This window comes from Vespula vulgaris, chromosome 4 (assembly GCF_905475345.1).
Source record: "Vespula vulgaris chromosome 4, iyVesVulg1.1, whole genome shotgun sequence".
In the NCBI taxonomy this organism is placed as follows: Eukaryota; Metazoa; Arthropoda; class Insecta; order Hymenoptera; family Vespidae; genus Vespula; species Vespula vulgaris.
In genome coordinates this window covers 381,267-394,318 of record NC_066589.1, presented here as the reverse complement: position 1 = coordinate 394,318, position 13,052 = coordinate 381,267, and the positions used below count along the sequence as shown (strand labels likewise).

Here is a 13,052-nt window from a genome sequence, read left to right as displayed (position 1 = left end):
TAAGATTTTAATGTTCTTGTTACATATACGCGTATACATGTGCGTACATCTGCATATTGGTGGTGTAGATTTATATTGAAATTCATTTTGAATACTCATAACGCGTACTAGCAACATATCAAAGTCTTTTTATTTATTTATTAATAATTATTTTATTATTATTATTATTATTATTATTATTATTATTATTATTACTATTATTATTATTATTATTATTATTATTATTATTATTATTATTACACTGGCAATACCAATGTTTGATAAAATACTGGGCCTCTCTGATTTTGACGTTAACTACACCAATACCATCTCGATCAAGAAGTAAGGTTTCCAAATCTACGATTCTGCTTCTATTTGAATATAAATCACTTTCATATCTCGTACGAACGCTTTTAACAACTTCATCTTGTCGCATTTAGTTTTGTTATTATTTAAATCCTTCGATAGAATTATAATGATTTTCAATAAATTCCTTCAATAGTTTTAGATTCAGGAACCGTTACTTGTTAATTTCATTCTCTACGAGTCGTTTTCTACCATTCTTTCGTTTTGATGTACCTATGAAAAATTAGATAATGCAAATTTTCATTGCATATATGTATGTATATATATATATATATACATACATATATATATATATATACATAATTATTATTATATATATATATATATATATTCCGAAGACCCTGATTAATTTTCGAACATTCACAAAATCCAAGTAACAAACACATTCTAAACTTTCCATCGCATATTACATGCACATGGAAAAAGGGGAGTGTTGCACGATTAATATGACTCAACATGACAGCGAATAATCTGTACAAGAATCGTCGATCGGTAATGCGAATTAGATTAACACGATAATCGTTCGAAAATCTAAGGAGAAGGATAAATATCCTTCGTAATGATAAATAAATTTTCAAAGGATCGAAATTTTTAATATTTCCTTTTTAAGACGCGCGAATGAAAAAAAAGGGAAGATGTTTTCTTTTTCTTTCTTTGTTTTTCTTTTTATTAATTAGAATTAAAAAAAAAAAAAGAAAGAGAGAAAAAAAAGAAGACACGACATAAGACAATTATCCTCTTACGTACATTACAAGATTATTTTTATAACTGTTACATTATATTGAACATTTCAACTTTTTCCCGCAGCTTTTTCTTTTTTTTTCTTTTTCTCTTTTATTTTCCTTTACCTTTTTCCCTCCCCCCCCCTCCTCTCTCTCTCCCCCTTTTATTTATTTATTTATTTATTTATTTTTTTCTTTTTTCTTTCTTTTTTTTTCTTTTTTTCCTTTTTTTTTTTTTAATAATGAAAGAAGGTTAAAAAGTTTTAATAGAGAGACGAGAGGCGTCGTATTCATACACTTTCACGCTGAGATATTTTATCCTATAGTCTCGGCGTTAAAAGTTTTCGTCAACACGACTCTTCCTAAAAATATAATATTTGAATTTCTTAAGTACGAATAAAATTGTTTATTTACTTATTTATTTTTTGTTTTTCTTTTTTTTTTCTTCCCGATCGACACATTAATTCTTCGATCGATATCGACGTAGTCATTCGTACGTCTATATATCTTTCAATAAACGAGAGAATGTTCATAATTGTCGCTTTAAACACGTACTGCGCTAAATTTTATACTATTTAGATGTACAATATAACACTAAAGTCGTCCGAGCAACACCACATTCCAATAATTAATTAATTTATGGCACGTACGAGTAATATACATTCCGCGTGTTACGCTCGTTCTCTCCTCCCTTTTATTTATCTATTTATTTATTTATTTATTTATTTATTTATTCACTTATTTATTCATTCTTTTACTCCTGACACTTGTCGATTTGTTTTTGTATATCTGTCTCCATCTCTCTCTCTTATTTTCTCTTTTCTTCCTTTTCTCTCCCTCTCCCTCTCTCTCTCTTTCTCTTTATTTCATCTTTCAGTCTTCTTGACAAATCGTGCAAATTGCAACGAAATCGATGAGTACTTTAATGGTTTTATAACCATTTGTCGTCTTGCCGTTTCACGATTATAACTCGATATATCCGTAAATTGTTATTTGATGACGTTTAACGAGTGTAGCCTTTATATCACATAATGGCGAATTACTTGGGGATGTAGAAAAAGAAGAAGAAGAAGAAGAAGAAAGAAATATGCATTCTTTTTCATATTCCAAATGTTCGAAAGTTTCAAACTCGAATCAACGATATCTAATATCGAGAAGTCAAATTTTTTTATAGATTTATTTTCTCCTTTAACAATAAATAATATATATATATATATATATATATATATATGTATGTATACGTATATATATAGCAACAAGAAAGATTAATCTCGATTTGTTTAAACTCGAGTTTATTTATTTTATCGCATAGTTTTGAAAAACTGAAAGAAATATTTCGCGATAAAATACTTTCAACACTTTCGATATTTATGCGAATTTTCCTTTCGAATATTTACGACGATGAAATAAAAAATTGTTGTTCTTCTTAAATATTATTCGTTAAAGACAGAAGTCTATCTAACGTAAACTATACTTAGAGTTAAACACGAAGTTTGCGACAGCTTCCACTTTTCCCACTTAACCCCATCTATTATCCCCAATCATGCATATTATTCCAGTCCTTTTTCTTTTTTATCACGATTTTGCTTCTTTCAAATTTATTTCTTATCGAGTTTTCTCAAAATTAATTTTCTTCGACAAATATTAATTTTCCTAGCTTTTTTTTTGTATCTCCATTCACATCCCTCCTCCATAACATTGACTTCTTGTTTACGATTAGATGCTTTTAAATTAAATTCGCCTTCCTTTCTCTCTTTTCTTCTTTTTTTTTTCTATTTCTTCTTTTCTTTATCTTTAATTGTACTCGTTTGCGATCTGTGTTTTCTGAACATCAAGAGATCCATACATTCGTCTTTTTTGTTTTTTTTTCTTTCTTTTTTTACTTTTTTTTTTTTTTTTTAGTACGTTTCGATAAGAGAAAGAAACAATCTTGGAAATCAGTCATACTTTTTAATCAAACCGATCGTCTCGTGTTTCTTTTCTTTAGACTTTCGACGTTTCGTACGACATGTCGACATACGGACGGCTGGAAAAAGAAGCTCGTTTCAAAATGGTGATTATATATATATATATATATATACTTTTCGTCATATTCATTTCTATACCTCACGTCTACGGTTTACTTTTTGGAATAAATCAATCTTTGCTAAAAAATCAATTCGATATATACTAAGATAAATAATAACATCGAATATTACACTTAATTTTCTAAATGTTACTTGAATTCTTATCGAATTAAATTTGTCGTTTTAGAATAGTATCGAATGTGAGTAAATTGTATTTTGGTCGATCATTTTGGCAGTAAAGATGGCGTCCGACGTCCATATTGATGATACTATTGTCTATTTTTTATCGAACGCATATTTTTTTTGTCTGTTTCTCTCTTTCTTTATTCTTTAATTTCGATAATTACAAAAAAAAAAAAAAAATAAAAAAGGAAAGAAAAGGAAAAGAAAGGAGAAATAAATCGTATGATCGAGTTTAAACGTTTTTCTGGTGCTAGCTTTTTCCATTACTTTCATCGTTCGTCGTCGTCGTCGATATAGTCTTTTTGTCTCTATAAGGCGCGTCTAAAACTTTTCTAAAATCATTTTTAGAACGCGGCCGAAGGTTTAACGCGTACGTAATTCGATGTGTGTCCATTTTTCGGGTACATTGAGAAACCTTTGGGTTCGATACTAAGTTATAAGCATGCTTGCACGAAATCATGTTGTTGGTGCGTTAATGGGAGGAGGCGTGTCGGTTCGCCATATTGAGCTTCCTGATTGGCTGATCGTTGTGATCTGAAAAAAGAAAAAAAAAAAATAAATATATAATAAAAAATAAATTAATTAAGTAACATCTACTATGGATTTGTTTTTTTTTCGCTAATTAATTCATTAAATACATACATACATACATACACACACACATATATATATGTTATGGGTTATGTGACTAATAGGTCATTATTTATAATACCTGCCCATTATGAATAATGACTAAAACGATCACGTTGCTAGATAAATATTGATTAATTTATTAAATTGATCAGATATTATCAACAAGGATACATTCCTTTTGGACAATTTGATTTTTTTCGATACTGTAATAAATTTCATCGCTAGTTCTGCGTCTTTTTAGATAGTTTTCTATAATAAATTTATTACGATACTTATTAATCATTCTGTCCATAACACGGACTAATTAATTATCGCAGACTTATTGACTTTGCTACGTGCTTCCATATTTACATCAATCGTTTATCGAACTTTCGAGAGTTTTCGGAAAAGCTTTAGAGAATTAAGCAGGTAATATGGAAGATGATGAACACGTCTTCCTCAAACTCTTTAATTTTTCGTAACATTAGATCAAAAAGTATGAGATTTTTCTTTTTTTCTCGAAACAATGTTAAGAAGTTGATTATAAGAAAATATTATAAAGTTCTTTACAAAAGAAAAAAGAAGAAGAAAAAAGTTAAAATGTTGCAAAAGATAAATTATTGCCACATGAATTTATAATTCGATTCTAAACGCAATACGTCGCTCACGTGACGAAAACCGTGTTGAATAATCATACCACTCTTCTGTTCCCTCAACCCCTATCGCTTCTAATACTCTATCATAAAGATATTATTATTAATGTTATAATAGTAATAATAATAATAATAATAATAATAATAATTATTATTATTATTATTATTATTAATTGTTATAGTTATAGTTATTATTATTAGTATTTTATTCGACCAGACGATAATAATATTCATATTGACTCTTCAATATGATGAATTATGATAAACAATGTGAAATTTATATGCAGTGCTTGATTTTGTTCGTTATTATTCATAATAGCTGGGAACTATAAATAATTTCTGTATTAATAACTCACTCTATAACATATACTTATGTGTAGTGAAGTGGAATATATATATATATATTTATATCTTCATATAAAATATCTATTATGCTATTAATATCATAGTAAAGTAAATACTATATATATGTAATAATAAACGATAATATATGCAATATATATATATATATATATATATATATATATATATATACATACGTACGTATGAATATGTACATACACCTATATGTATGCATTTATTTATTAATAAATTTATATATATATATAATACATACATATACATATATATTTATGTATATGTCGTAAAATAATTCGATGAAGAGACAGTAGTAAAGGAAACATTCATGTAAGTATGAAAACGATTACTTTCGTGTTCCTATGTCTTCCAAAATAACGATGCAATTTTCCTCGCTCGGCGAACTTTATCTGGATCTTTCGATGGTTAAAAATACAATTTACGCCATATACATGTATACGAGAGCACCATCGGAGTTCGATAAAAGTTGGAAAAGATAAATGTACAGAACAGGGTATGTTTCCGTGTTTTCTCTCTCTTCCTTTCTTTCTCTCTCTCTTTCTCTCTCTCTCTCCCCTTCTGTCTCCGTGTCTCTCTTTTTCTTTCTCTTTACGAAGACGCTTCAAGATAAAACAGAATTACGGCGAAAGTTACGACGTTTAAATAGAATTATGACGAATGTTACCATTACGAACGTCGAATTAATCAACGGAATGGGTATTCTCGAATGGACCAAGCCTGTGTTCCTTCCCATTTCGTTGCGGAATCGTTCAAAAAGAAAGAATCGCTGGAGAGTATTTGCAAACGATTGTTCCCTCGTTCGTGACGTAAATCTTATCGTTGAACGAAACGAAAGAACGAAAAGAAAAAAAACGAGAGAGATAAAGAGAGAGAGAGAGAGAGAGAGAGAGAGAGAGAGAGAGAGAGAGAGAGAGAAAGAAAGAGATAGAACAAGAAAAGGTTTATTACCTTATTGTCATGTCCGATTAATGGAGTTTCCACCGTCGATTCGTCGCTACCTCGATTCATGTAGGCATGTGGTGGTGGTACGTAAATGGATTTCGAATGTCCAGCTATTTGGGTGTAGATAGTTGGTTCTTGTTGCATCGCTTGTCTTCGTATCACAGTTGACATTGGTAATATTTGAGGTCTCTGAAGGGTCGACATCTGTACCGACTGATAGCAATTTGGAGGTATTCGCCTATTGTTCCGTAGCGATAACTCAGCATACGTCAATTCCGAGCCCTAACACGATGAAAATGAAGTCTTATTAATTGGTCCCTTCGATGATCGATGATCTTAAGTTTCTTATTAAGAAATATCATGTTATATATACGTGTATATAAATATATAAATATATTTACATTGTTTGTAAATGTCGAAGCGTCAGCTCGTTTTGGTTGTATCACGTAACGCGGCGACGTACCTTTGCACATTTCCGCGTAAGAACTTTCTAAAATTGTGGGGTGAAAGCAAACAAAAAAAAAAAAAAGGATAAGATTAATTCTAATTTTCTTTTTCCTCTTTCTCTCGCGTTAATTTATTTACGAAATATAAACGTATATAGATGTTTACCGTTTGTATGGGATATTATGTCGGGATCCTTTTCGAAACTTTCGATGCTGTCAGAACTTAGAGGCAAGACGGATGATTTGTCTCGTGGCGATGAGGTTGTAGTACCACCGGAAGCAGCGAGATTCGCCATACCACCATCGTCATGGGAATCCTTATCCTCTTGTGGGCGAGGTCGATAACGCAATCTCACAGCGAGAACGATCACGAATATCACTAATAGAAGACCAGCTGTAGCACCTACTACTGCACCTAACAATGGACCCGATAACGACAGCATCACTGGAGTCAAAGCTGAAACACGATATTTGTTTCTGTCTTTTTTATATTTTTTTTTTACATCTCATCCTTTTTTTTGTACACTTTTCTTCGGATTTTCGATCGAGGAAATTATTAAGAGGATTATTAAATATCGTTAAAGTTGAATCGGCGTTGCGATCTTTTACTTCAATTTTATATATAAATATATATGTATATATATACATAGTGTTCCAGGTTTTAACGTTCAAACTTGTTCGGTATATTATATGGTTCTAAATAAGAAAGGAATGTTACATAAACATAGGTCGTTTAAAGCTTTATTAAAAAGTTACGAGAAAAATAATAATTACGTGGAGAACAGTAACGGATAGCAGTCTGGAACGAAATTATTACGATATAATACGAGAACAGATCAATAATATTTACATAAACTCGCATAAACAGATTAAATGTAAATATTGTCGATCCATTCCTTTGCGTCAGACTACTATTCGTTACTTTTTTTTTTTTTTACGCAATTCTTACCTCGATCGTAACTTTTTAATAAAGCTTTAAACGACATATATTTATACAACATTTCTTTCTCATTTAGATTCATACAATATAGCGACAATGTTTGCCCGTTAAAATCTTGGACATCCTATATAGCTCATGCAAAAGAGATTTCGAGTATTAAATTTATGCAGGACGAGTGTGGAATGACATAGATTGTAATAGCGAATATAACTACTACTTCAAAACGAAAGACAATGATCGGAGAAGAGCGGATTTAAAAGTTTTCTTTTGTTTTAAGGATTCTCTTTGGACTGAGATACACGCATACACAAAAATCTACGTACAAATATACATACATAGGTTTGCAAAACGAACGAACGAACGAACCAACGAACGAACGAACGAACGAACGAACGAACGAACGAATGAACGAATGAACGAACGAACGGACGTTGCTAATCGCCGTGAGAAAACATCGTCTATCGTGCAACAACTACGCGACGCGTTTTGCAAAGTTTGAAAATTTCTCTCAGGAGATTCACGAACAAAGTTTCCTCGTGTTGGTACGAGCCGTCCGATCGTGACTACGTTTCTCTCTGACATCGAGTAGACGTTGACAACAAAAGACGTTGGTGTGCGTTAGTACATCAGTTGGAAGACACCTGCGTACGCTCGTTCGTCTATTTCAAAAGCGTTTCGTTTGGTTCGTTATTAAAAAAGTTAATTTATTTGCGACCTAACGTATTAACTATAAAATATTTTTTTGTCTCTCTCTCTCTCTTTCTCTCTTTCTCTCTCTCTCTCTCTCTTTTTCTTTCTCTCTTTCTTTTTCTCCGACTGTTTCTATCGTTTTAATGGTTGGTTACGCGATATATCTGTCCTTTACTATCTTCTATCATAATCATTTTCATAACGTATTTAGAATTCATCTCGAGATGCGAGTTAACGAGCTAATTATCGCAATCATTTCTCTATTCTCGTGTACACTCTTTGTGTCCAAGTGCGTTCATCCGTGTGTGTATATGTCTGTATCTATGTACGTATTTATGTATGTATGTTATGTGTGTATGTCTGTACGTGAATGTCACAGGCAAATCGTACTTTACTTTAGAGAATCGTACTTTACTTTTTACGTTCGAGCATAATTATGCTCGACGTTGAAGCGAACGGCCGTCCGATGCACGATAAAGTCCTACAGTCGTACGATATCATTTTTCTCTCATCTTTTTCTTTCTTTCTTTTTTTTCACCCTCCTTCTTTCCTTTCTTTCTTTCTTTCTTTCTTTCTTTTTTTTTTAGAGTCTTCCTTCACTCTTCCCTTACATTTTCTTTTTTTTTTCCCTTCTCGTATCGACGTCACTATGTCCTTACATATTGTATTCCAGGACGTTTGCGAGATGAGATGAGACAAGAAGAGACGAGACGCGACGAGACGAGAGGAGACGAGGCGAGGTGAGCGAAATTCCGAACTTGTTCGGATCGAATTCGCATGAAAACAGGAGAAGAAGGAAAAAAACAAAATAAAAGGATTCCACAAACGAACGATCTCGCTACCGAGCGTTAAAATGTTCGAATTTGCTTGCCCACAGAGAGACGAACGTATTTCCCGCATAACACGCTGGAATGTAAAATTTCGTTTAAAAAAAAAAAAAAAAATCCGACAGAGAGAGAGAGAGAGAGAGAGAGAGAGAGAGAGAGAGAAAGAGAGATAGATAGATAGAGATAGAGAGGTATGAAACAAGGAACAAATAACGATTCGTTTCATTCCTCGTTCGCACTTCCTGCTATCACGTCCGATCGTTATACGCAGTTCGTTGAACAAAAAAGATTGTTAAAAAAATAAATTGAATAAAGAAAAAATTGATAAAACCCCAAAAAACTAAAAAAAATTAAAAGACGAAAAAGAAAATAAAAAATAATCATGGTATTGACGAAATTGAAACGAAGAGGATCCATCGAAACAAGAGGAAACTTTGGGAGGGTTCATTCGAACGTTACTAAGATCAAAACCGTGCAAACCAATAACAATCTCTCTCGCTGTCTCACTCTCACTGTCAATCTCCTCTTTCTCTCTCTCTCTCTCACTCTCTCTTTCCCTTTCTCTCTCTCTCTCTCTCTCTCTTTATAGCGTCAAACTCGTGATCCTCTATGGGACACATACATGACATGCTCATCAGACATTTACAAGGGTAATGAACAAACGTGCATTCGAAGGGGTAGTTCCCTCGCTTGTCTACTCGCTTGCAGAGGGTTCTAAACGAAACGCCCTTGACCGAGAACATATATATATATATATATATATATATATATATATATATAGATTCAGATTATTAATGCGTGTACATGTTGACGGAGTCATCTACGTTCCGATTAGATCGAACGCGTGCACGAACGTGCTTAAGAGATGAAGAAGAATAACAAGGATAATAAGAATATGATAATAATAAAAAAAATAATAGTAATAATAATAATAATAATAATAATAAGAATAATAATAAGAATAATAAGAATAAGAATGAAGAAAAAAGAAAGAAAGAAAGAAGAATAAAAAAGATAAAAAAAGAAGGTGATATCGAAGGGAAGAGTGATAGTGATGGTGATGGTGTTGGTGGTGGTAGTGGTAGTGACGGTGGTACATACATATATCATAATGTCTCTATAAATATATATAAATATATACATATATAGATGTATATAAATATATGTATCATAAATCGATGATGTCGATCCTGTTGCTCGAAATGGATGAGAAACCGTAGATTGTAGGACTTGGGGTGCCCTACCTGGGTAACGTTGATGCTCCTGCGTTTTACCCTCCTGAACAAAGTTTGGGCTGTGTAGAACGGTAGCGTCGCTGGTAGCATGTGCCGTCATAACCCTCAAAGAGAGAACGAGTCCTGCATGGCTTCTCTCCATTGGTAGATTTGTCACCTCGAGCATGCTAGGCGTCAAGCTAGTCGCTGAACCCAAGAGATGTCTCGTGTCGGCATCGTAGACTTGAAGAACATAGGTCGCCGTGTTCGCATCGAAGTACTCGCTCTCCGCACAGCTCACCCTCACCGTTGTCCTGCTCTCTTCTCTGATCGTGCAATTCTCCGGGGACGGCGGTCGAGCCAGCCTCTCACCTGCTACCACACCGGTACAACAAACCACACCTCAGCTCAGCTTCCTTCCTTTCTTTTTATTTTTCTTTCTCTCTCTCTCTTTCTCTCTTTCTCTTTCTCTTTCTCTCTTTTTTTCACTCACTCACTCGTTCTTTCTGACTGTCAATACATACATACATGCATGCGTACATACATACATACATACATACACGCGAACTTATATCTCCGTCTCCCGCCTACCCTTTTTTTCTTTTCTTTTCTTTCTTTTTTTTTTTTTTATCTAGTCCCTTTTTTTCCTCCTTTCATTTTCATTCTTACTTCGTCCTATATTTTTTTCAACGAAAATTTATGAAAGGCGACCCGTTAAATTACGTCTCTCCTACCTTCGCCGGGCTACTGTTACTACTACTATTACTATCACTACTACTTCCAACATTACTATCGTTACTGTTAATGCTGCTACACTACTACTATTAATACCAGCAGTTTTACTCTGTTACTACTACTCGTCTTTCACGCGAGCTCCTCACCTAGATTGAGATCCACGAATTACCGGAATAAGATTAGTCATACTAACTCTTCAAGCCGGCTCGCGCGCTTTTCCCCTGCGTAAACTTTCCTTCTAACGACGTTCGTTGTTCGCTACGCGAGTTATCAAAGAGGACACAGCCTGGAAACGGTCCGTAAACTGATTTAAATGCAGACTTGAAGAGCTAATATTTACAATTTGCCTCTCTCTTCATCGAGAACGGACTTTCGGGGGATGGAGACGGGGAGAGGGGGCGTGCGGCTGCTCTCGGTTAAATCGTCTTAGAAAGTATCGTTGAATTTTCGTCCCTCGAGTCATTCGTTTCGTTCACATTCGCACAGAAAGATTTCACACACTTCTCGCATTTCTTTTTCTTTTTTCTTTTTCATTCATTGCTATTACATAGTCTACGCTTATGCATCCCAGCCCGTACGAGAATCCTAAAGTTACGCAACTGTCGTCTTCCGCGGATTCTTCAAGTAATACTCTTAAGGTTTATGCAAACGATCGGCCGTAAGCTTCATATCATCGATATTGTGTCTCTATACAGAAACGATATCGACGACAAATCTATACTCGCGAATATTGCTACTACCAAAGTGATATATCCCTGAGATGTAGTGTATTTGAACTTTTAACAACTATGTGAACGGTGTAATAAAAGTATAGATCGATAATGTGTCGTAATACTTTTAAACCATGCACTTTTAGTCGAGTCACGAACATGTTTTTATTATAATCTCGTACATTTTTCGAGATTTTTATATACGTCAAATAAAAAAAAAAATAAAAAAAAAAACAAAAAGAGAGAAGAAAAAGGAAAAAAAGATTCTCGATAGACCTTTACCAATCCGATTGCCTCGGTGTGCATCGAAGATTAGGAATGGATCATAGAACTGGTGGATAGGATGGATCGAGAAAATAAGGATGAAAATAAGAAAATAAGAAAAGGAAGGAATCGTTGTTGTTGTAATTATTAGAGCATTATTATGCAAGGCCGTGCAGTACAGCGATATATCGAGTACTCGAAAGAAATGGAAAATGATATGAATGATCGATACACGAGGCACTTTTCTGACGAATCAAAACTTCAACATTTTTCAGATTTCTAGACTCACCTGTTCTCCTTTCCGGCAGGTTCAAGGTCGTGGCCGAAAAATGAACGACTTCGCTGTTACCCTTCGTGTTGCTCGCATAAATTTGTATTTCATAGGTAGTACCAGGCTCGAGATTGGTCACAGCGAAGGAAGCAGCTTTGCTCGTTTGATTGTAGATCGTAGTTGTCGATTTGGTACCGCTGGAAGATATCTCTCGATCTATTCGGATCGTAAATTTTTGAGGAAGTCCCCCGTCGAAACCGTCGATGCATTCGATGTAAAATGAATCTGTGGTTTGATTCAGAAGCGAACAATTGTGCGGCATGTCGGGACGACCTGGAAAAAAAAATTTACGATCTTTTCCCCTCTTTGTCTTAATTATTATTCGATTACATTAATTCTGACAGATAGGATTTACTGTATAACATTTCAATCGATGTATGTGTATCTTTGATCTTAGAGATAGACAGATAGATAGATAGATAGATAGATAGATAGAAAGATAGAAAGAGAGAGAGAGAATTGGAACTAAATCGATCTTCTCGTATAGTCCTCTTAAAGAGTTGAAAGAGTCGTGAAAAGAGGATAAGAATCTCGAGAGTTTGGTGAAGGCAAGTAAAGAAAAGAATCTAAGGTGTGAGATTTGGGACGTGGGAAAGAATAGGCTAAGATGGAATAAGAGAGTAGAGAACACACCAGCTGGGACGATATGATAGACGCAAGGCTCGAGTTGAGTGCCCTGATCGTTGTTACCCCAGCAAAGTAGAGTACCATAGTCCAGTTCGGTCATAGGAGTATAGGAAGCTGTCGAGTGAGTACCGACGCTTGTGACGTGTGCCTGGGCTATGTCGACAGCTTCCATCGTATTATTGAATTTCCAGGTGAACGAGACTTCCGGTGGGTTAGCCTCAAGCTCGCAGGGGATCTTCGTGGTCTCTTGTCGAGCTACACCAAATACCTTCGTCTGTCCAATGTGGCAAACCGGAGCAACTGAAAAAAATAAATAGGAAATTGATCTATACATCGTATTATTCCTATTACTTTCTGCTTCTTTTTT

The 13,052-nt window shown here is 34.0% G+C and overlaps 1 protein-coding gene across 3 annotated transcripts in view; it reads right to left on the bottom strand.

The window, feature by feature from the left end:
• Positions 1 to 2,630: 2,630 nt before the first annotated feature.
• LOC127063043 (hemicentin-2-like) overlaps positions 2,631 to 13,052 on the bottom strand; it is a 262,331-nt gene continuing 251,909 nt past the window's right edge. The window contains exons 11-17 of one of the 3 annotated variants that reach the window (XM_050992258.1): positions 12,692 to 12,985; positions 12,017 to 12,331; positions 10,049 to 10,393; positions 6,514 to 6,804; positions 6,303 to 6,391; positions 5,908 to 6,183; positions 2,631 to 3,850 (exon numbers count right to left, since the gene is read on the bottom strand). In XM_050992258.1, coding sequence (XP_050848215.1) covers positions 3,773 to 3,850; positions 5,908 to 6,183; positions 6,303 to 6,391; positions 6,514 to 6,804; positions 10,049 to 10,393; positions 12,017 to 12,331; positions 12,692 to 12,985 — 1,688 coding nt within the window. In that variant the 3' untranslated portion in view covers positions 2,631 to 3,772. The remainder of the gene's footprint in view (positions 3,851 to 5,907; positions 6,184 to 6,302; positions 6,392 to 6,513; positions 6,805 to 10,048; positions 10,394 to 12,016; positions 12,332 to 12,691; positions 12,986 to 13,052) is intronic. The other 2 variants (XM_050992259.1, XM_050992260.1) reach the window with 2 other exon arrangements.